General features: G+C 45.3%; 1 protein-coding gene across 1 annotated transcript in view; it reads right to left on the reverse strand.

Annotated features, from left to right (window-relative positions):
* Positions 1 to 24,521, reverse strand: part of FOCAD (focadhesin) — a 1,081,710-nt gene that overhangs the window by 791,217 nt on the left and 265,972 nt on the right. Inside the window, exon 11 of the mRNA XM_069239095.1 lies at positions 4,200 to 4,460. Coding sequence (XP_069095196.1) covers positions 4,200 to 4,460 — 261 coding nt within the window. The remainder of the gene's footprint in view (positions 1 to 4,199; positions 4,461 to 24,521) is intronic.

Here is a 24,521-nt window from a genome sequence, read left to right on the forward strand (position 1 = left end):
CACCAGCTTCCAAACACACTCATTCGCCGGCATGACTATCATTTTAAAAGTCTATTCATTACTTTTGGACCTATTATTAAACAGAAAGTACTATTTTTTGCAGAGCTATCAAGGGGCGCTCGAAATAGCAGAATAAACCTGCATTATGTGCCTGCCAAAATGCTATGGTGTGCCAAGCCACCTAAGGTACCTTCAAATGGCATATCCTCAATTACTGCCTTTGTCAGCTTTTCAACCGCTGGGGAAGTGCCCATAAAGTGTCATTAGCTTTTAGTGCACACAGCCCAGCTGAGAAGGCAGACCACTGGGTTGCTAGGCAACAGTGCATTCAGAATCCCTTATCATGCCCAAAGATGCAGCGTCAGCTAGGACAAGCAGCTCATTATTAACCTATCGTGGGCCTTCCATTTACCTCCTGATCTTGTTCCAACATTCACAGAAAAGTAATTCAGTTAAATTAAAACCCAAGGTCCAAAGAAACGTTTCCAAAAAACTATAAAGGTTATTTCTGCTGAGAAAAATAAAAGATGTATTTAAGTCCCCAGTCTAGTGCCGACTTTGTCACAAGGAAGAACAAACATTCCCTTCTGATTCATCGGCTGTACGGCTTTCCGTTGCTTCTGACACAATAGATTGTGACTTGCACAAGAACACTCCGCCATGTTGATTAGAACTTTGTTGTGTTGAAATGCTGTGTTTATTTACATCCAGAAGAAAGGATCATAACATCCATGCCACAGATCAATGGTTAGATTTTAACAAGGATGAGCACACCTCAATATTGTGTTCGCTATGAATTAAGAGCAGCACAGTTGATGAAGATGCCAGTATAAATAAAAACAAAATGTGAAGTTGCTGCCACATATGAAAAGGTACATGCAGTATGTTTACAAGCAACGTAAGTATGGTTTTGGTCCTTTAGCAGTTATGATAAGGAAGTTTACAATTAAACCTGTCAGCACTGCAGCCCAAGAGGTCTCAGTGGTGGGGGGGAATTCTACTGCAAAGCATGGTTAGGATAACAAGCTATCCTTCATCATGCCAGAAACTGAGCCCTATCTTCAAGGCTACATCATACACGCACTTCGTCTCAATACAGAATCCCACAATCAATTTGTCACAACAGGCTGAAAATCCTCTTCCGGCATCGGCGGCGATGCAAAGGGAACAGGCTGAGGTGGTAGCCCTGGAACAAGTGCTAAATCCGATGTAGGTTCAAGGGGCACAGAAGGTGCTGAGGAGGACAGACCAGTGGCACAGAAGGTACTGGAAGCCCATGTGGATCCTTGGGGCCCGAAGGTGCACTAAGGCGAACGTTTAAAGTCCTAAAACATGTGTAGTGTGGCCTCTCTGCAGGCCTCTACTTGCTGCAACATTGCAAATGGAACCAGGAACTTGGTGTGCATCAGGACTAGACTCTGAATAGGCTCCAATGGCGATCTGAAGCAAGCCCAGGACACATGTCGATGTTCTTGCACGCTCTCTGAATTCTGGGAATGCACGGAAGGGGTCGATTCCCACTTTGACTTCTTACACATTTACTTGGTGACCTTGATCTGCCACAGGAACTAATAACTTTGGGGCTGGAAAACAAGACCTTTCTTTTAACTTCATCTGTCGCAGCATGGAGACTTCTTGTGTTTGGTGATGTAAAATTTGGCCTCACGGTCCAGTGTGGCCTTCGGATTCATATGGGTGCATTCATCACAGGTTCTGGAGTAATGGTCCACCCCCAGGCGCTAAAGGCAAACTTAATGAGGATCCATACAGACATCTGTAAGTGATAGTCCCCACACAGCGTGAACCCTGTTTTCTTAGGGTTTGACATTTTGTCTTGCACATTATTTTTTATATTTTTTCAACAATAATTGGGTCTTGAAGACAAAGGAGAAGCTCTGGATCTATTTCTGAAGGCACAGACAGGAAGAACGGCATGGCTGGGTGGCACTTATATGTTGACTTGCATGATACCACCGACTGGCAAGTAAGAGTACTGCTTTTAAGTTTCTGGATCCAGTCTGGTCCCCAGAGATTACTCTAAAGGGGTGGAATATACAACTACAAGTGTCCATCAGAAAAGCTTTTACCTACAGTGTCTACTCCTTAGAAAATTATGTTACTGCCACAAAGATCATGGTGAAAAAGTTACAATGGGTTTTCTAGGGCTGTCCACATCTTGCCTTGCACCGTTCTGAGAAAATGCTTGTTTTGAATGATTACCTGTCGCGGTGTGTTGAAGTTACATAGCTACATGAGCCCACCACTGAGGCTGTTTTGTGTTTCTTGCTTGATGTCTATTAAGGAAGGTGTACAGATTGGCGTTCTTGCAGATAATTATATGAAAGTTCATCTCCCAAGTGATGTTTGAATTTTGGATGTTCTGAGGACACCACTGTACCAACTACAGAATAAGGATATGGTTGAAAGATTTAAACGGGTGTTTGCGAAGTGTGCCAAGAGTGCACTCCGTTTTAAGCATGATATGCGTGAAGCTGTCTGCAGTGTGCTTTGGACTTATAGGGCAAACACGTGTGCAGAGATAAGTCCACTTTTGAAATGAATGGGGTAGGAAAGCAAGTTCTGAATTCTGTCCTAATGGGATGATTGTTTACTTCGAAGGCAAATTCTCTTTTATTTGAGAAGTGGGAGTCAGCTAAGCACAATCATAAAAAGTTATTTTCGAAAATTGCTGCTCAGGGTGTGGTGAGAGTCAACGAGCTTCTTCTAATTATGAAGGGCTAATCAAAGCTTTGTGACTGAGCCCGTGTTTTTGAAGTCATAGGAAATGCTGTGAGAGGACAATGGTGGCATAGTGGAAGGTTGGATAAAATCCCCAGGAACAATTACATGAAGAAGGCTTCTAGTGTTGATGGGATGGATATTTCACTGAGCTCCACTGGAGTTAAGCAATCTCATTGCAGTGGGAGATCACAAATATTTGGAGTAGTTTTCCTCTGATGGGAATCTTAAAGACTTTTCTGGTCTTCTAATCTTTCTCATGTTCACTTTGCATTTTTGGTTATAGGGGAAGCTGTGTGGGGACTAGAACGCTGTGATGGCCCTTTCATCACAGAGCACACCTGTGTCATCTTCACAATGTTGGTTAAGTTCGAACAGCTGTGCTGTTTCATTTTAATGGGATACTTGTATGACGGGAAGTGCACTGCTCTGCTTTCCTTCTCATGCCTAAGTTGAAAGATTCTCCTTCCTGCTTGGCTTTTTGACATCATCTCGTTCCGGGATCACCTCAATTTCTCTCCCATTTAACTTTCATAAGCACTAGCCATCTGATTAGCTATTTCCAAGGACTCCAACTTAGTTTAACAATCCTGAAAAAAGGTCTGTATTAGAGGATGAAGGGCTATTCAAATTAAATCAAGAACTGTATTCATTCTGAAAGAGTTCATGCTTCGTTTATCTCCATCAACTTAAGTGGAGCATATTCACATGGACATTTTCTTCTGCATTAAGCGAAAATCCACCCTGACCTCTTGGAGGAAGTCCCGGGCATGCTCTCTCCCATCTCTTCAGATCTCAGTCTCATCCTATCAGTAAGCGGAAGAAAAACTTCAATGATACTTTTTAACTATGGGTGTCCACCAAGGACATTTTAAATCCAGAACGGGTATCCCTGTGTGTGGAATTTTTGTTTGTTAACTCTTTGGTCACATGTATTGCAGATCATGGTTTTCTTGTTGGCAAATACGCATCCTCTCCCACTGAGAAGAGTACACTAGTTACGTTTTTTTAACATCATAATGAGGCTGAACAAGACAGTCAGCTTTTACTTCCTCATACAACCTCAACATTCTTTGGCTTCTGGTTCAGATCTTGTCAAAAAAAGCAATCACTGTCTTCTGTGCCCTTAACCTTCCTCACTCTGGCGTGTGCTGCACTGTTAACCACATTCAAGCATACAAAACACAACCAAAACTGTTAGTTGTTGTACGTGCAGTCTAGGTGTGGATTTTAATTTTACATTTTATACTATTTCGTATAATGCCAAGTGCACGTCTGGAGAAAAAATTACCTCTCCATCTCAGCCACTACATTGGACACTAAAGTTCACCTTGTCATATGTCAAACAGTTTACAAATGGAAGATGACCATGTAGAGAAAAGGGATTGTTAAAAACAAATATCAAGCTAACAATTGACAAAAATATATCTAGAAACTGCATGCAAGGTTTTAGTGCTTACCTGAGACGAGTCTACATTAGCAACATCAGTGATGGCAGTCAAAATTTGACGTAGGATCTCCCCATCTTCCCGAACCAGAAGGTATGCCAGAATAAGTGAAATATGTTGGGGAACTTCAGTGATCAATGGTAGCAAGGATTTGACAGAAAGCAGCCAATCACAAATGGCAGTGCTGTTTCCATTCATAGTCTCAATCGCCTTCCAGGTGGTAAACAACGTATTATAATCGCTTGTTATTGGAAAAAGAAGCATCAGAGGAGGCTAAATCAAAGGAAAAAAATAACATTTCACTACATACAACGTTGATCAAATTAAACTAAAAAAAGACAGAACTATTCTTTATATGTTGACCATTTTTCAAGAATGTGTGTGCATGCTGATAAAAAGCAACAATTCTGATAAATACATTTTTACAGATTGAAAACTAAAGCAGTCAAAACTTCATGAATTAATAAACTTGTCAATGTTTATCTACAAGGTAAGACATGTAAAATCACCTAAGCAGAGGCACGTGATGTATGATTAGATTCCCAGCCCCAAAAAGGTCTAACTGAAGGCAGCGTGTAAGATTCAGGGCTTTCTTTTAAAGAAAAAGAAAAAAGTTACTTACCTGTAACTGTAGTTCGTTAGTATTGGTATATTTCATAGATTCACGTGCTTCAATCATTCTCCGTCGTGGAACTGGGAGTCCCAGGGGTGTGGAATTTTGTAAACTATCTACAAGTCCATGGGATAGGTTGCTACATAAATCTACTTGTAATGTAAAAAATTCTAGTTGTCCAGTTGGTACCATGTAGTGTGGTGACAAATTATGGCAGCAATCTCATTATATGAGCTTGGATAATAGCCTTTCTGATTATGCCACAGCTCAACCTATTGTAGGGTTTGAATACTAGCAATGTCCTTATTTTGCACCTTTCAGCACATCTACATACTGGGCCTGGAGATAGGGGTAAGCAATAGTTCCAGGGTTGGACTGCCCTTTCGAGTCTGTACAAACTTAATGACTTGCACGTTTTAGGGGTTTTCACTAGCTCGTCTCTAATTTTATCCCATACTGAGAAAGGTTGGATATTTACTATTGATGTGGACAGAAGTAAAACTTCTTCCAGGGTTGGGAAGAAGTGACTGGATGGAAAGTGAACCTGTAAGTGTTGAACAGATTTTCGCAGGATCACATCTACACGTGTATTTTCATCGTGATAAAATGTGGTTCACAAATATTTTCTATGAGTACGATATCCTAGTCTACGTCTGTACATTCTTGTGAATTCATGAAAGATGTAAGTCTGCATTAATAGAAGGACACATATCATGGGTGCACTTTCTTTAAGAATTGGGCACCTAAATGTTTTCCTACACTTTTTGTTTTTATTAAAATTCTCTCTCTTTCCCTCTCTATTTATCAACTGGCTTCACTGTGAGTGACAGCATTCTCCTCTTTCCCAAGGAGCATATTGGCACAGAGTAGTTTTACTCATTGCCAAAACCGACTCTGGCAAGGAGAGCTTCTTGAGACCAAAAAATATTTTTGCGTTTTGCCAGTGTTTGTTATGATGGTGAAGGCCCAGCAACTCTCACAACAATAGTGTTTCACAAAAACCCTGCCAAAACAAAACACACATTGATAAAAACAAAAAGCTGACCACCAATTACAGACCTTATTGACTTTACCAATGCTTGTTTATTTTCAGGTTTCCAATGAACTTGCTGAAATGGGTAACACTGAGTTTTCCATTAAGAATATTTTTTTGCCAATACTAGCATACATCAACACATTTTACTAAATGATGCTTAAAAGAAATGGGAAGGGGTACCTAAAATTGCACAGTAGTTTAGCTAAATGTTTTTCCTAGTTGCATTGTTAATGAGCATTTTATTTTGGAAGCAAACAATCATTCTTGCTTTCAAGCTTCTGCAAATATGTGCATCCACCCAGAGAGCATTCTGGGAGCATTATAGGTAGCTTCTGATTATTAAAATTTGCAAACATGTCTACACATTTTTATGCTGGAACCACTGTCCGTAGTGCAGTCCGAGCTTACAACATTTTCTTTAGAGCGCTCACCCTATTAATAATAAAGCCTTTGCGTTAATGAACCATAAATACAAGTTCAAACAGCATTAACATATGGACACAAATATCACCTTAACTGCAGACAATGCTCCTCACTGTTCCATAATGTGGTATTGTAAACTGGCAGCCAAAGGGTGTGTGCTGCAGGTTGGGACTATTTGACCCAAGGACAAAATAAACATGAAAACATGTTGTTCTTGACCCCAAACAATATGTCCTGGGCCTCGGCTATAGAAATTCCACACCCCTGGAGTCCCACTGTCCCATATAAAGCAATAATGTATCAGTTAATGTTAAAAAAACATTGACTTAAAAAAATTATCCTTGTCATTTAAAAAGAAGAAAGGTTCAGCCAATTGGGCAACACTCACCACAGAGGCTTTATTCCCTCAGGTTTTCCAGCACAAGTGGGATAAGAACCCTGAAAATAAGGGGAGCCCCTACGCGGAGGAGGGTAGGTTGCATGTGAATCTATGAAAGATACCAATACTGGAGAACTACTGTTACAGGTAAGTAACTTATTTTCTTCTCCAGTATTAGATCTTTCATAGATTCACATAGTTGAATCAGAGTAGTTACCAGTTAAATCCCTTAGTAACATTATCAGAATACAGAGGATGATGAGAAATACATTTATACATGGCTCACCTTATTGAACTACATTGCGCAACACTGCTTTTCCCACAGCTGCATCACTTTTGTGCGATGAATCCAAGCAATAATGCTGTGTGAAGGTGTGTCTGCTGGTCCATATTGCTCCCCGATATATTTGTTGGATAGGCACACCTGCAAAGAAAGCTGTGGTAATGGACACAACCATGGTAGATTGAGGTTTGACTTTGCTTTTCAGCAGCTTTTTCGTCTCGACTGTGACAGGACTGGATAGCTGCTGCCACCCATTAAGCTATGCTTTGTTTGGAAGCTGGAAAACCTTAACGGAGGTTTCCATAAGAAATGAATAACTAATCTGTCTTGCAGAACTACTGTGTTCTATGTAAGATTTAATTTAATACATCTCTTGACAGGGGAAGACACTCTGAAAAGGCCCTTGAGGAATTGTTTGATTATTCTGCTAAGCCATATCGAAGGTGATGTACCAGATCTCTTAAATCTTGAGATCACTGCCAGGTGAACCTTTATAGAAGGGTGAGCTAAGCCAGATTTTGCTAACTGAAGCAGATCTGGAAGGAGCTGTTCCGGTTGTGATGAGATAGGATGAACATCAGCTTCCTGACACCACAAGCAGAAACGCTTCCATTTAAGCTTGTAGGTTTTGTTGGTTTTATCAGCCCTGGCCTTAGCAAGCATTTCTCTACAGTCTGCCTAATGCCTTGTCCAAGGTCTATCCAAAACCGCTACCAATAAGGTCAATGTTTTGAATGGTGTGAGAGGATTTTTTCTTGTTTACAGTGAGGCCTGGATTGCTGAAGAGTCTGAGGCAGGTTGTCATTTCTTGCATCACTAGTTGGGACGTGGCTGCCTTTTTCAACCAGTTGTCCAGTTACGGGAAAATTAGCATTACTGTTTGCCTCAAGTAAACTGGAGCCAGATATTTGGTAAAGATACAGGTGCTGATTTCAGACCGAAAGGGAGAACTTTGAATTGGTAATGGGTGCCATCTACCTTGAATTGTAGGAATTTGCAATGCTTTGGGTGGATTGGGACAGGAAAGTATGCAAAGCAAAACACAAATGATGGACGGAATGCGGAACCAATCAAACATTCACCCCCAGTCACAGATCTGGGTTTAATCCATCGTTCTTTTGCTCACCATGCCACCCCAGTTCAGACCCAGCAGAAGGAAAGTTTGCATTCTGCAGATCTAGTGCTGTCACGTGATCCCCACAATTGAGGAGGTGCAGGATATCTTGAAAGGGAAGCATCATGCGAAAGGATTGCTTTCTTAAATATTTGTTCTATTTACGAAGGTCTAAGATGGAGTGCCAGCTTCCTCAATTTTTTTCTTATTAGAAAGAAATGGGAATAGAACCCGATTTTACTTTGAGTCTTTGGGACTTCTTCTATTTCCCCTTTCTTTAGCATGATGGAGACTTCCTGCAAAAGTACGTTTAGATGGGGAGGGAGTGCTCCTGTGCTAAACTTCATTTTGCTGTTTAGGTCTCTGGGCACTTTACCACTGCTCACCAGTACAAGTTCTCTCTGTCTTAATTGGTTTGCCCATGATTGACATGTTTGATTTACTTGCAAGTCCCTAGTAAAGTACAATATGTGTGCCCAGGGCCTCTAAATCAAATGCTACTAGTGGACTTAAAGTACTGATTGTGCCACTGACTTGAGTATCCCTGTAAACATGTCTCAGACCTACCACTGCAGAGTCTGTGTGTGTAGTTTTAAACTGCCAGGTGGGCCTAGCAAGTGCACCCACTTACCAGTTCCAAACGTTCCCTTTTACTACATGGAAGTCACCCCTAAGTTAGGCCCAAGGCAGCCCCATGGGCAGGGTGCAGTGTATTTAAAAGATAGGGCATGCAGTGGTGTGTTGTACGTGTCTTGATAGTGAAATACTGCTAAATTCAGTTTTCACTCGTGAAAGGCCTAGCTCTCCCAAAGGTTAACATAGGAATTGGATTGAAATTTCTTTTAAGTGTAATTTCTCATTTGGAGGAGATAAAGATGTGGAGTTTTGGGGTCCCTGAACTCACAATTTAAAAATACATCTTTTGGTGAAGCTGGTTTTTAAATTATAAGTTTTAAAATGCCACTTTTAGAAAGTGTGCATTTTCTTGCTTAACCATTCTGTGCCTCTGCCTGGTTGTGGAATACACGTCTGGGTCAGGATGACAGTTGGGTTGTTTGTGAATTTACTTTAGACTGTCATACAAAGGGAGTTGATGTGTGCCCTGGATATCCTGATGGGTCTTCTTGGGCTAGAGTGGTGGGAGGAGCTGACCCTTGCATCTGAATAGGGCTGTGTCTCTCCTTACACAAAGCAGTCTCCAAACCCCTGGAGTGTGTCTGGGGCTAGGGCACAAAATGCAGATTCTTATGCACCACAAAGACCTTCCTCTGAAGTTTGCCTACTTCGAACGCAGACATTAGTATACGTTTGGAACTTTGAGACCACAACTTTAGAACACTTCTGGACTGAGGACCTTCTGCCAGGAATAAGATTTAGCAGCCACAGGAGGGATTGCCACTCTGCCTGTGCTTTGTTGTGCTGACCTGCTGCTTGCATCCTGGGAGTGAAAGGATTCGACTTTGCTTTCTATATCATGCTTTCCAAGGTTCTCCAAGGGCTTTAATTGAGCTTGCCTCCTGTTTAAAGTTTTAGGGACATTAAAGACTTCATGTGCCAGCACCTGGACATTCCTGTTGAGAGTCCCGACTTGCCAAGTGGTACCAAATCCAGTCCCTGGACCCTTGGAAGTCAAAACTGGTGTCCTGAGGAAGAAAATCCTTGCATCGACACACCACAGCTGAAAGTTGACGCAGTACCGGTCTTGCGGTGGAAAAATGAACGCAGAGCCTTTAGGACTGACAACATCTGGATTTTACCACGCACCGTCCTGGGCGTCACTTTTGCATCGCCCCATAACACAGCAAGGAACCCAAGCTACATGACTGGAAACCAGTGCATCACCTCTCCTACGAGGAGGGAACAGACGCATCACCAACCCTGTCAGTAAGGAACCAACGCATCACCTCCCCTGCCAGTAAGCAACCAACACATAGTCTTGTCTTCCGGTGCCTCACCTCCTCAGCAACCCGCATTGTCTTTGTTTTTGACGCATCCCTGGTACTGTGTGTTAAAAAGATACAACCATTGAATCCTCTGGATTAAGGTTCATTTCAGCTTTTAAAAAGTGATATCTTTGGTTGTGTTTGTTGGATTTTGTTGTTTTGGTCTTCTTTTATTCAGATACATATTGGCTACTTTTCTAAACCAGTGTGGAGTACTTTTGTAGTGTTTTCAGTGTATGTGTGTGTGTGTGTACGTGTGTGGGTGTACATAACTTACAAATTGTGTGTGTGTGTAAATAGCTTACAAATTGTCTTTGAGATAAGCCTGACTGCATGAGCCAAGCTACGAAGGGGGTGAGTGGGGGTTAGCTTAGCTGTGTGGCTCCCTTACCCTGACTAGAGTGATGGTCCCTACCTGGAAAGGGTACAAACCACTGTCAACTAGAGACCCAATTTCTAACATTGGTGATCAGCAGTGAGAATAGGACTTATATTTGTACTTGACATACAGTGATTTGTGTACACTTCCATATTGCAGACTATTAAGCAACCACAAACTGTTTTTTTCTCTTTTTTGGCCTTCTCTTCTTTTTGCCTTCTTGAAACTTTGCAACTGTTGGATTATCCACAATCATATCTCAGTCTGGGGAGCTATAAGCAGTTACTGCAGATTTGGTGTTTAAGCAGGAGAGGCTAGAAACCTATTTGGCAACTCAGCTCAAAAAGTTCTGTAAGGAGCTCAAGTGTCCTATTAAAGGCCTCACTAGAAAGGAGAAACTGCAAAAGGTGCTCAGAGACCTTGGCAGTAAAGGAGGCAGATCAGCACTCAAAGGAGGAGGAGAATGTTGTTGTGGAGGGAGAAGAGGAGAACCTGCATGAGGATTGGCTGGATAACTAGGACTTGCCTGGGAGGAAGGCACCTTCCAGGGCAAGTACCAGTGTTTCCTCAAAATGTCTGACCCCAGAGGAGCTGGAGGACATGCAGGAGGCGAGGAGACTTCAAATGGAGCTGCAGAAGCTCAAGCTGAAGCATGAGATAGAGCTTCAGTTGGAACTAGCTAGGTTCAAAAGAGGCAGAGAGAGAGAGAAAATCACTATGGAGAAAGAGAAAATGCTTTTAGCTCATGAGTAGAGCTAAAAGGAGCTGGAATTTAGAGGCAAGGCCAGTACAGATGGTGGCAGGGTTTCATCAGTGCAGCTCAGGAGAAGGGTTCATCTTCCCAAGAATCTAGGGAAAGAATAAACTAAGGAGGATGACATACACAGGTGGTTTCAGGGCTGTGAGGCAGCTCTCCGCATGCATGGGATCCCTGAGAAAGATTAAGGGGAATGCCAGTGAAACTACTTCACAGTGGAAGGGAAGGACACCTTGTGGCACTAGGGGCAGGTAGCGGGCTCACCCACACTACCAGGAAGGGTGCCCTTATCACTAGGTATGGTCTGACACCAGTGATATACAGAAGGAAGTTCAGGGAGAGTAGGAAACATGATTCCCAGACCTGGCTTGTGTGTGTGGATTCCTTTTGCAGAACACTGGATGGCTGGGTGAAGGGGAGTAAGGTAACAGATTATCAAGAACTGTACAATTTGTTTGTATGGGAGCACTTGCTAATCTGTGTTTTCCAAAGCTACACCAGCACTTGATTGACAGCAGGCTTAGTGACCCAAGGAAGCTTGCTCAGGAGGCGGACCGTTGGGTAAGTACTAGGGTCCACAAGAAGTTGTATGTGGGAGACTCAGCCAAGGATGGGCAGAGTCCCTACAGAAGAAGGAGGGGGGACAAGGATAAAAGTAAGGAGCTCTCTAAAGGGCACAAAACCAGTTCCCAGGGTAAGGAATCCAGAAGCTATCCCTCTGAGGGCAGTGACTGCACTCAAAGTTGCCAGGGCACTTATGGGGATCTTTACCCATGTGGTTTCCCCAAGGAGGTGGTATCTGACCGGGCTACCAATTTCATGTCGTTGTACATGAAGGCCACGTGGAAGGCATGTGGTGTTACCTACAAGTTCACTACATCTTACCACCCCCAAAGCAATGTGTTGGTTGAAAGGTTCAACCGTACTCTGAAGGACATGATTATGGGTCTCTCCAAACCCATGAGGTGTAGGTGGGACATTCTGTTAGCATGCATGTTGTTTGCCTAAAGGGAGGTACTGGAAAAGGGGGTTGGCTTCAGCCCTTTTGAACTTCTGTAGGGGCACCCTGTGAGAGGGCCTTTCAGTTTGGTGAAGGAGGGCTGGGAGCAAGCTCCTAAGAAGCCACCCCAGATCTATTCAGTTACATGCTGGCCTTCAGGAAACAGACAGTCCTCTTTCGGAAACTCACCCAACAGAATCTGGAAGCTACCCATGAGGACATGAAGCGTTGCTACAACCAGAATACCACTCTGGTTGAGTTTCAGCATGGCTAGAAGGTGTGGGTGATGTCCCCAGTAGAGCCCCATGATCTCAAAGACCATTGGTCTGATCCATTTGAGGTGAAGGAGCACAAGAGTAATGTCACCTACCTGGTGGACCATGTAGACTTCCAGAAACCCATTGAGGGTCCTGCACATGAACCACCTCAAGCCGCACTTCGAGAGGTCCGAGTTGACCATGCTCTTGGTCACAGATGATAGGGTGGAAGAGGAGAGTGAACCTCTCCCCAACTTCCTGTCTTTCAAAAAGCAGGATGGGTCAGTAAAAGGGGCAAACCTCTCCCCTACTTTGATCCAAAAGCAGCAGAGGGACTGTTTCCAGTTACTGGGACAGTTTGTCACCCAATGGTGTACTCATCATATTGATACTGGGACAGCCTACCTATTACGCACAAGTCTTAGAGGGTGACTCCCAGAGTGAGAAACAGCATCATGGAGGATGTCTCCAAGATGCTGGTGTTAGGGGTGACTGAGCCCTCAGACAGTCTTTGTTCCAGCTCAGTGGTTCTAGTCACCAAGGCTGCTCCACCCGGTGTCACACCTGGACTGAGGTTCTGCGTTTACTACCAGGGGCTCAATGCCATCATACCCATCCGTGGAGCTGATGAGCTCATTTACCGGTTGGGATCTGCCAAGTTCCTCAGCATATTTGATCTAACATCTGGGTACTCGTAGATTGCCTTAACCGGGGAGCCAAAGGAGAGGTTGGCTTTCTCAACACCAGAAGGACATTACCACTTTTGTGTTATACCCTTTGGGTTGAAGAACGCCCCTGCAACCTTCCAGAGGCTGGTCAACCAGGTCCTCATTGTGTTGTAAAACTTAATTGCCACCTAACTGGACAACACTGCTGTCTTCAGCTCTAGCTGGGAGGGCCACTTGCACCACCTCCATGAAGTGTTGAGGGCTCTGCAGAGTGCAGGTCTCACTATCAAGGCCAGTAAGTGCCAGATAGGGCAGGGGACTGTGGTGTACTTGAGACACCAAGTAGGAAGCATCGAGGTGGTGCGCCTAAAAAGACAAGATTGATCCTTGAAACCCCCCCCCCAAAGACCCAGACAGAGGTGAGAGCCATTTCAGGTCTCACCGGATACTACAGGAGATTTGTCATGAGGTACGGCAACATTGTTGCCCCCTTGACAGCTGACTTCCAGGAAGCACCCCAGTCAGGTAATCTGCACAGAGGCATGCCAGTCTGCTTTTGACACCCTGAAGGAAGCCATGTGCACAGCACCTGTGTACGAGGTTCCTGATTTTTCCAAGGAATTCGTGGTGCACACAGTTGCCTCATACCATGGTGTGGGAGCACTGCTCTCATAGCTAAATGATGAGGGCCTAGATCAGCCTGTAGCCTTCATCAGTGAGAGGTTACTTTCCCGGGAAAACAGGTGGAACGCAATAGAAAGGAAAGCTTTTGCTGTGGTCATGGCACTGAAGAAGCTAAGACCCTACTTGTTTGGGACTCACTTCCGGGTTCAGACAGAACAAAGGCCCCTAAGATGCTTAATGCAGATGAGAGGTGAGAATCCTCAACTGTTGAGGTGGTCTGTCTCTCTACAGGGAATGGATTTTACGATGGAACAACGCCCTGGTACAGAACGCGCCGGCACTGATGGTCTGTCCAGGTTCTTCCGCCTTAGTGGTGAGAACGCCCAGGAGGTTTCAGGTATGTGGGGCCTGGGGGGGAGAGGAAGGGGGGGTGGGGGTGGAGGGTTGGGGGGGGGGGGCAAGACACGACTGTGGTGGCATGTGTTAGACCTGTCAACTCTTGGCATGATTTCCTCTGTCTTTTTGGCTGCTCACCTCCTGTTTTTGATCCTGTGCTGAATCTCGTTTTTACTGGCTTTAGGTCTCTGGGCACTTTATCACTGCTGACCAGGGCTAAATTGTAACTGCTCTCACTCTAAATTATATTGCTAATTGGTTTACCCATGATTGGCATTGCTAGCGCACCCGGTCCTTAATAAGTAAACTTACAAGGGGACGCGTATAGGTCAATTAACCTTTTGATTCGCATGGAGCATCCTAGCTACGATGTGACCAGTGTTCTCAGTAATCGATATACAAGAATCAATAACCATTAAGCAAATCATTAATCAACAGTTAATACACATCACACCATGACCTTACAGCCATGAATAACAACAACTCAATGTACTTTTTTGCAATTTTATTTCCCTATTGTTTACAATACTAAGTCATAAGATTAATTCAAACTTTATTCAAATCAAATCAAAATTAATTCATTAGTGACCACCAATAACATAATCTAATCAAAACTTGACAAAATACATTCTAACGCATCAGCATAAGCCAGTATATGAATCAAAGAAGAGTACGTCAACATGAGTAGAAGAGTTTAGCAAATCAGTCCATTAATCATTTGTCACTGTATATGTCAATGTCTTAGAATAGAAACCTCATCTAATCCAGATTAGCATAAGCATGTGGGACTTCATGCGAAAACAGTTTAGAACATGAATTTGGAAAACATCTAGCTAAAAGAAAAACTATTTAGAGAGCGCAGTTGGCACCTACAAAGGAAAGACACAAAAGGTAATTCAGTCACATTGTCATAGCTATCTATCCATGGTATGGATCAGCAACAAAGTAATTCTTCATCTTCAGGTCATCAGTCGATCAGCATCACATCAGGCTTTCAAGAGCATGAGCCCAATGACAGAATTTCAAAACTCATCTACAGTCTTGCTTCGAACATTTGTCCATCATATCTTCCCGAATTTTCCCTTTGTCACAACATTATATCACAGTCACCCAGACTATCCCCCAATTCCTAATTGGTCAATTGATCACCAGTTATGGCTCTACCCAGTAGTTTTAATTTTCCATATCTATGAATTCTAATATTACACAGTTCTCAGGATATCGATTGGTTCATTGTACGATGTTCTCAATCATCCAGCTCGTCGGGTATCAAAAATGTTGCATCTTCTTCTCCAGTCAGTGTCTCTATTGTTCAAGTCCTGGGAAAGTACATCCAGTATGCTTTTCACACTTTCTGTTACAAATTTTGATTCCATCATCTCCTGTCCGTCGGTTCACGCAAAAGATTCTAGCTGAGCAGCTTTTATTAAATAATGAGCAGTTCACGGTTAGTTCAACACATCAACATCCCTACATTGAACGTTAATATTCAGCTTCTACCTGAGACCTGGCAAAACTAGGCCGCAACTTTGGCTAAGTTAAGCTCTAAAACATAATGCAAAACATACATTATATCTCTCAATATGACATAGTACTATGTTATTTTTATACGTTTTCAATGTTCCACATGTTTTTAGTCACTTTTTAGTATAATTCAGGAATTTTGGTAGCCAATCTTCGAGGGCACATTTTCAAACGTGCACATTATTTCCTACGTTAATTATTTTCTACATTTTCCATTTTTCAAAACACAAACATTCATTAATCATTTCTAATTAATATATTTGCGCAAGCAGCATATTTGAATTATCAGTCCCTATTAAAGTGCATTGTGTGCGCTCAGGGCCTGTAAATCAAATGCTACCAGTGGGCCTGCAACACTGATTGTGCCACCCACATGATTAGCCCTGCAACATGTCTCAGACCTGCCAATGCAGTGTCTGTGGGTGCAGTTTTAAACTTCCAGTTCGATCTGGCAAGTGCACCCACTTGCCAGGCCCAAGCAATCCCTTTTACTACATGTAAGTCACCCCTCAGGTATGCCCACGGCAGCCCCACGGGCAGGGTGCAGTGTATCTAAAAAGCAGTCTTTTACATGTCCTGATAATGAAATATCGCTAAATTCGGTTTTCACTAGTGCAAGGACTATCTCTCCCATAGGTTAACATGGGTATTGCTTTGAAATATCTTTCAAGTGTAATTTCCCATTGAGAGCAGATAGAGTTTGTTTGGTGTCTCTGAACCCACAATTAAAAAATACTTGTGTCCTAACGTACCTTTAATAGCGCTCCTGCCATGCACAGTTTTCTCATCAATAATTTTAATGCAAACTACTGAACAGATTTACACCAAATAACAAAAAGAGATAATTGTAAACCAAGACCTAGCTTTCTGACAAATTACATTCAACGGTTCGGGCTGTAGTCGTGTCTAAAACCGTATGGATGGAGAAAACGTGTTTTGGCCCCCCCCCCTCCTGTCGGCCCATGCTTGCCTAATCACCCTGAAACTTTAGAGACAGCAGCTGAAGTGAGTGGCAAACTATTTTTGAAAACTGTGAAGGTTTGTCAAAACAGCGCCAAAGTTACCAGCAAAACAAAAAAATGCTTTGCTATGGCAACTAGGTCCCAACTATCTACCAGTAGGAGATATATATATATATATATATAAAATATGCGTAGAATGAATAATGGGCAAACGCACCCATCTGATGTGCAACTAAATATAACTTAAGTAATACAAATATTGATTAGTAAGCTATGCACGCTTGTTGTTTACATTTGAACTCATCGAGTTCATATCCGGGATAACAGAGCACGCCAAAGAACATAATTTGGTCTACATTACATTGTGACATGATGCATGAGGCTAGTAACCGTGTTTAGGCTTTACCAGCTCTGAATTGGTCTCATGACTGCCTGTAATCCTTTCAAGAAATAAAAAAAAATAAAAAAAATAAAAAAAACGTGAGGCCTCCATTATGAATTCCCATGGAGGGCAGGCAATACTTATTGCCCCTATTAAACACCAAATTCCTCTGGGTTTAGAATTTCACAGCTGCAATATATAGCAACTATATCAAATTTAGCCCGAAAAACTGGACGTAACGTCAAGATTTTGGTGCCTGCAACAACAAAATCCATTTGTCCTGTTATTTACCGTGTCTTTTCCCAGATAAGTTTCATCAAGTTGGACACACCGAAATTTATCTCGTGATGCAAATATTATTATATCCAGTTATTAGTGGGTGTGTTCAAGTTAGAAGTATGACCACTGTACAAACAGAGACCTTCATAACTGAAGTTTAACTAGTTTAATAAATTAACTGGAAAATAGCCACACTCTAACCAGTAAGGTGAGAGTAGACTGAAGCTGACTTCGCCAGAGGCCACTATACTTCAGATATTTGGCAGTACAATGTGTATGAAGGGAGTCCCTGCTCAGATTTTGATAGCACAAGTGTAAACAAATGTATAACTACCAAGCATGTGGATGAGGGAAGGTCGCATGTGAATATATGTAAGGTACAAATAGAAGGGGGGGCGTGGCAGGCAAGATGGCTGACCGGCAGCACTAGAGGAGTGCTTCCACCCTGGATTCAGCATCCTCCACGATCCTGCCACCCTGGGCCCCCGTGAACCTGGCAGATGGGTCCTGGAGTCCCCTGGAGCGGAGGGGAGAGTGACAGGAGCACCAACAACCGGTGGAAGGTGTCGCGATCGGACCATGGGGGAGCGCATGTGAAGAGCGCCTGACCCCAAGATGGCGGCCGCGGGTGCGTTTTGAAAATCAGTCTAAGTCAACTGATTGAAGAGGTAGTGAGGTACAAGTTAGGGGGAGTGACCCTGTCGGGGGTTGGGGGGCTTTCAAGGTCTGGACTCAGTGGTGCCCTGGCACCGCACCCCTCTTGCCCCCCCCCCTTCCCCTGCATGAAGCTGGAGGTGGCCCCTCCCACAGACCTGGAGGCCCATCATGGTGAATTGGATCCTGCAGGGTGTCAGTGCTTGACCAGCTGAGGAGGGCGCTTGGGCTGCAGGAGACAGACGGTGCTGCACTGAACGTGCAAAGGTAGCTGGGGACTATCGCTGAGCTTATCCTTGGGGGTACCCCTTCTGCGGCGGTGTTTTAATTGGCTGGCCCTGTGTCGTCCGGCTCCTAGAGTGCAAGACTGGCTGGTTGTGAGATGCCACATTGAGCGGAGGACGACTCCTGTGCTGCTACTGCCTGTGCCAGTGTTCGCCCTGTAGTGGTCCGGTGAGGGTGAGGCAGTTGGGGACCAGGCTGTGGTGCGCCTGGCAGTGTGGTGCATGGCATTGGGAGTATTCGCTTGTAGCAGGTGCCTCATCAAGTGCGCACCATGGGCAAAGACAGAGTGAACAAGGGAACGTAGCAAACACGGATGGATCAATACTCAGTACAGAGTGCAGGAGCGAGTCTGCACAAAGATCCCCCTGGCCACTCGGAGAAGGGAGCGGAGTTCACCGGGGCGCAAATCCTGGCTGCTATTGAGTCATCTAGCCAGGCAATGCAAACTCAGATTGCGGCCATAGCGGTAGATGTCAAACTGCTGAGAGCCGATTTGAGGGTAGTGGTGGAACGATTGGTGGCCACTGAGCAGAAAGTGACATGCAAGCAGTCTGATGTGGACGTGCTGAAGGCATTGGTGGCCATCCTCAAAGCTAAAAAGTGCAAACTGGAAGCGCGTGTTGAGATGTGGAGGGTAGGGCGAAACGCTGTAACCTCTGCATAGTGGGCTTCCCCAAAGGAGTAGAGGGGGCGAATGTTGAGGCCTTCCTAGAGGACTGGATCCGTAAATCATTGCCTGCTGCCCCATTGTCGGCTGTGTTTGTGGTGGAGCGTGCACACAGGGCCTTGGCACCGCCGCCACCGGGAGCCCCTCCGCGAACGATCATAGCCAAGGTCCTTAACTATAGAGACCGCGACGCAATCTTGCAGGAGGTGCACAAACATGGAGATCCTACATTTGAGAATCACACTATCCGTTTTTTTCCTGACTACACCAAGGCGGTGCAGCTCCAACGACAATCATATGCTGCTGTTAAACGTAAGCTAAAAGACCTGGGCTATACTTAGATGTTGTTGTATCCAGTCAAGTTGAAGGTTCTTCAATGGGCCGTTCACATTTCTTTCAATCTTTTGAAGCAGCGTGGGACTGGTTGGAGCGGAATTATGGGACAGGAACGCCGGAATCCCTGCGGGGGGGATAGTGGTGGGAGAATCCGAGAGACAGCAGAAGTGCGTAGTGCAGCGTGCATAAGTACCAGACACCATCGTGCCGGCCGTGGAAGCCGAGTGATTGTGCGCTCGGACCATACTCTGAGCCTTGAGCTTAGGAGACAGGAGCATGAGGAGGCTAAACTGTTGGTACAAACTGTCATGTCGGAGGCGTCCTCGCGCTCCGGATCCCCGTGTCGCAAGTGGTTTGTCTCCAGAAGGAGAAGCCGAGGTCACCTGCATGATTTATTGGACCTTCCGTTTTGGTTGGAGTCAAGTACTTTGGTTCTGGGTCGATGCTCGCGGTCTTCCCTCTGTTGGCTCTCCTCTGGCCCTATGCCCATTTGTTTTTCTCCTGTCTACTGTTGCCTTTAGGTGCTGGGGATGCGGGGGTCCGGGTTAACGGTTGGTCTCGGGCCGTGGCAGAGTGGAGACTCTGTGATACCCCTCCCCGTTGTTAGTTCACTTTTTAGGAACAGTGTGTGTGCGGGCCGGACGATTGGTGAGCATTGGGAGTGTTACAGTGTAGTCCGGACATGAATCTGGCTATCGAACAGGAGTGGCGATTGTTCCCCACTTCTGGGCACTAATAGTGTTAGCGGGGTACAGACACGATTGGGCAGACACTAGTTGTGGGTGGTGTTTACCCAGGGTGGGATGGGGAAGTGTTATGTGGGTTTTAGTTGGTATTGGTATTCTGTTTTTGTCAATGTGAGCACTGTGGGCATTCTTCTGCTGAGAAGGCATTGGATCATCGAGTTGGCGTGTGCGCTGTGCCGGGGGGGGTGGTGTTGTGGGGGCTGCATGTGGGTGGGGAGGGGGCTATTGAGCACTGTGGGCATTCTTCTCCTGAGAAGGCATCGGATCATCGGGTTGCGCGTGCGCTATGTCGGGAGGTGGTGTTGGGGGGGCTGCATGTGGGTGCGGAGGGGGCGGTCGAGCACAGTAGTGGACCAGGTAAAGTTAAACAGAATACGGTGGATACCCTGACATGCATAGTTACATGGAATGTTAGAGGATTGAATTCCTTTGTGAAGCGCCACAGAGTACACAAATATCTTAAGCGGCATGGCATACATATTGCTCTCCTACAGGAGACACATTTGATAGAAAATGAAGCACAAAAATTGCCGAAAAAATGGAGGGGGCAGTTTTATTATGCAACATATTCCTCCTCCGCTAGGTGGGGTCTCTGTTTGGATTGCTCCCAGGACTCCCTTTAAGTTAAGAAGCCTAAAAGCGGACGTGCAAGGCCGATACATATTCTTACACAGGGTATTAGATAGCCGGGAGCTCTGTCTGTTGAATGTTTATGTCCCTAACACTGAGGATGCGGGGTTCTATCATCAGCTCCAACAGGAATTAATATCTTACACTGGGATGCCCATTTTGTGGGCTGATGATTTTAATTGTGTCCTAGACGGAATCCTAGATAGGGACCCGTCAAAGATGAACAGTAAGTCGCACATGACTGCCAAATTGCAGATTGTTATGAGGAATTTACACTGTGGATGTGTGGAGGGAGATGTACCCCACCTATTTTTGTGTTAACACGCCCACCCATGGGGCTTACAGCCGCCTGGATCGATTCCTCCTTGACAATGACGGATCGCTTGACGTCCGCCGTGTTGTTTATCAGGTCCAGTTCTTATCGGACCATGCCCCTCTCCTTTTGGAATATGAAACACACATACCCAAGCCTGCGATCCCGCTGTGGCGTCTTCGGCCAGACCTACTGGGTGATCCCGAATATAAACAAGCCCTTCAAGGTGTGCTGAATGGTTATTTTAGTACAAATTGGGGTACGGCTATGGCCTGAGGCATCGAATGGGAGGCAGTGAAAGTAGTTATAGGAGGAGAAAGCCTTAGCAAAACATATGGTATCAGGAAGCGCTTGGACCAGGAGCTCACGCAACAGGAAGACATATTGGCAGCCTTACAGCGCCAAGTAGATAACGGCGACGCATTGGAGTCGGATTGCCTTGAGGTGTGTGACAGAATTGTAGACCTCTGGGATGGACTGGACAATTATGTCCACCGGAATTATAGGCAACGGCTGTTTCGGGAGGGGGACCGCTTGGGCGTATGTTGGGTTGGCTCCTCCGGTGGGAGTGTCCCATTTCTATCATCCAGATGCTCTGCGGTCCTTCTAGAGAAAAGATTTTAGGACAGCTACAGGTGAATTCACACCTGCGGACTATATTTGTCATACCATGTGGTGTAGGTGTGACCCGGATACAGGAGTACTTGGATGGTCTTTGGATGCCTCGCCTTACGGAGGCCCAGTCGGAGGAATTGGAAGGGGAGGTGTCCTTGGACGACCTGGTGGAGGCATTGGGAGGAATGGCGTCCGGGAAAGCGCCTGGTCCCGACTGGCTACCAGTCGAATTTTACCGAACTTATCCCGCTGTGATTCTGCCATGACTGTTGGAAATGCTTCATGAGGCACGTAGTGTGGGCCTTCTCCCGGAAACTATGCGAGAAGCACTGATAGTCATGCTACCGAAACCTGGGAAGGCGGCGGACGACCCGAGCTCCTATAGACCGTTATCTATGCTAAATGTGGATGTTAAATTATTGGCTAAGGTTTTGGCCTCTCGTTTGAGTCGAGTGGTGACACATTTAGTACAGGGTGATCAATGCGGATTTACACCAGGGAGGGGGACTCATATGAATATACGGCGCTTAACACATATACTACACAAGACCCGCAACTCCACGTTTGCCGCAACCCTGGTGGCTCTTGATATGGAGAAAGCGTTTGACACCTTATCCTGGAAATACTTATGGGTGATGATGCGTAGGATGGGTATAGGCCCCATCTTTCTATCCTGGGTGCGTCTTTTATATACAGCGCCTCGGGCGAGAGTGCGTACGGGGGCGATAGTGTCAGAGTCCTTTACTATCGAACGAGGCACACAGAAGGGGTGCCCCTTCTCGCCACTGCAGTTCGTGTTGGCTATGGAGCCTCTGGCCATACAACTACAGTCTGGGCTGGATAGGTGGGGCATCCGTGTGGGGACAAGAACGTATATAATATCCCTGTATGCAGATGATGCCCTGGTGTATGTCACAGACCCGGAGCGAGCGGTCCCCCTCTTGTTGGGTACGATGGACATTTTTGAGCAGGTGTCGGGCCTCCGAATCAATAGGCACAAAACTGTATTATTCCCGATGGCAGGTCTGTCGACGTTGGTGGCGCCAGAGCTACCCTGTTTGGGGCTGTCTAGGGAGACTGAGTCCTTTTCATATTTAGACGTTCAAGTGACGCACTCCCCACAACTGCAATTTACTCTAAACATGGGAAGAGTACTGGAGGGCCTCCGCACCTCTGTTCAATTCTGGACCTCTCTCCCATTATCGGTTATGGGTAGAATTGCACTTAGTAAAATGATCGTTCTCCCCGATGCCTGTATGTTATGCAGAATTCACTCTGTGAGCTTCCTCTCTCATTATTCCGGCAGCTGGATAGATTACTATTATCTCTAGTCTGGGTGGGCAAAAGATGCAGAGTCTGCATGGAACGCCTAAAATTGGACCAGGCTAGTGGGGGTCTGGGACTGCCAGACCTCCACCTATTATTACCTAGCTGGGTTAATACAGTACGCAGTCCGGTGGTGTGAGGACACTCCTAATTGGGAAAAGGATTTGTTAACTGGCTCTGTCTGTGTGATGCCTCTCCTACATATACTAATGGGGGGCTCTAGGGTTCCACAGTGTGCCCCCTATTTGGTAGAACAGGTGTCGAGAGCTTGAGAGAGTGCGGTTGGACTTATACCACAATGGCACGTTTATTACAAGGGAAGAAGCGGAGTCCCTGTTTGGAGTGGTTTGAGGGCAGTTCCTACAGTATGCAAACATTTTGCTGATGGCCAGAGAGATTTGAGTGACATTTCCGGAGGAGCCAGCTGAATCCCACCTCCTGATGACTCTTCTTGACCCTGGAGGTGACTACGGTCTCATGTCCCAAACTTATATAGTTCTCAAGGGTGACAGGCTCACTGGGACGCAGAGAAGCAGGGGCTGCTGGGAGGCTGACCTGGAAGTAGCGCTCACAGATGGGGAATGGAATAGAGCCTGTTCACTGGTGCAAGATGCGACTAGCAATGCTCAATTTAAGTTGACGAACTTCTATTACTTGAATAGAGCATACCTGACACCTCAACTCCTGCATAGAATATCCCCCTCAAGACCTGACAGCTGTGGCCGTTGTGGGGCTTCATTTGATCATATGGCATGGGTCTGTAGCTCTGTCCAACCCTTTTGGCGTCAGGTAGTGGAGGCACTCAGGGAGGTCACGGCTGTGCGAGTGCAGGTAGCAATGAAACACTATTTGCTGGGCCCGCTCCCTGTCCCTAAGAAGGGTCGTAAGAAGGCATATAGATTTGCTGGGGCTTATCTTGGCGAAGATCCGATCGGCTGGCCCGCACCCCCCGCTGCGTGCTGATTGACTTGGCTGAATGGGCCACCACAGAGGAGTGTCGCCTGTGAAGGGTTCGAGTGGATGAACATGCTGACTGTGACTTGGAGCTCTGGCGTGTCATGATTAATGAGTTATCTGGTGTGCGAGAGAGTGAGGGGGAAGACCCCTTGACAGATGCTTCCACTTGCTGAACTCTGGACATAGTTAGACCACTCAAGGGATGAGGTTGGAGGTTATAGAGGCATAGCTGTGAGTTTGGAGGTTTCATGGTGGGTGTGTCTCCAGGGTTGGCTTTTGATGTGGGGATTGTTATGAGTGGACCTCCTCCTCATCCTTGTCCCTGATTTGTATATGGACTGTTGTCCAGTTGCGCCCCTCCCCCCCCCGGGCGCACCCCCCCTTGGCCACGTGTGTGTAATACCTTCGATATCGTATGGGCATTGTTGCACTATCTTCTGTTCTGTCAGTGCTCACTATAATCACAGTGTTCTGTTTGTTTGATAGTTAATGCATTGAAATGCACTACACTGAATATTTAGTGGTTGGTGCCACTAATCAATGTACCTACTGCGTTTGTGGTGGTTGGTTCGACATATTCTAGTACCATAAATGTTTTATTTTTCTATGCTTACTAGGTCAGAGCACAATGTGTGAACTGGGGTGGGGGTCTCGAACTGGTACTGCCATTGGTCGGTCAGCTGACTGTAATTTTCCTTAAATGTAATCGGCTATAATGTAGTGCATAGTTATATGTGTTCTTTTCTATGCATAAATAAACAATTTTAAAAAAAAGTATTAAAAAAA

Source organism: Pleurodeles waltl, chromosome 1_2, assembly GCF_031143425.1.
Source record: "Pleurodeles waltl isolate 20211129_DDA chromosome 1_2, aPleWal1.hap1.20221129, whole genome shotgun sequence".
Classification (NCBI taxonomy): domain Eukaryota; kingdom Metazoa; phylum Chordata; class Amphibia; order Caudata; family Salamandridae; genus Pleurodeles; species Pleurodeles waltl.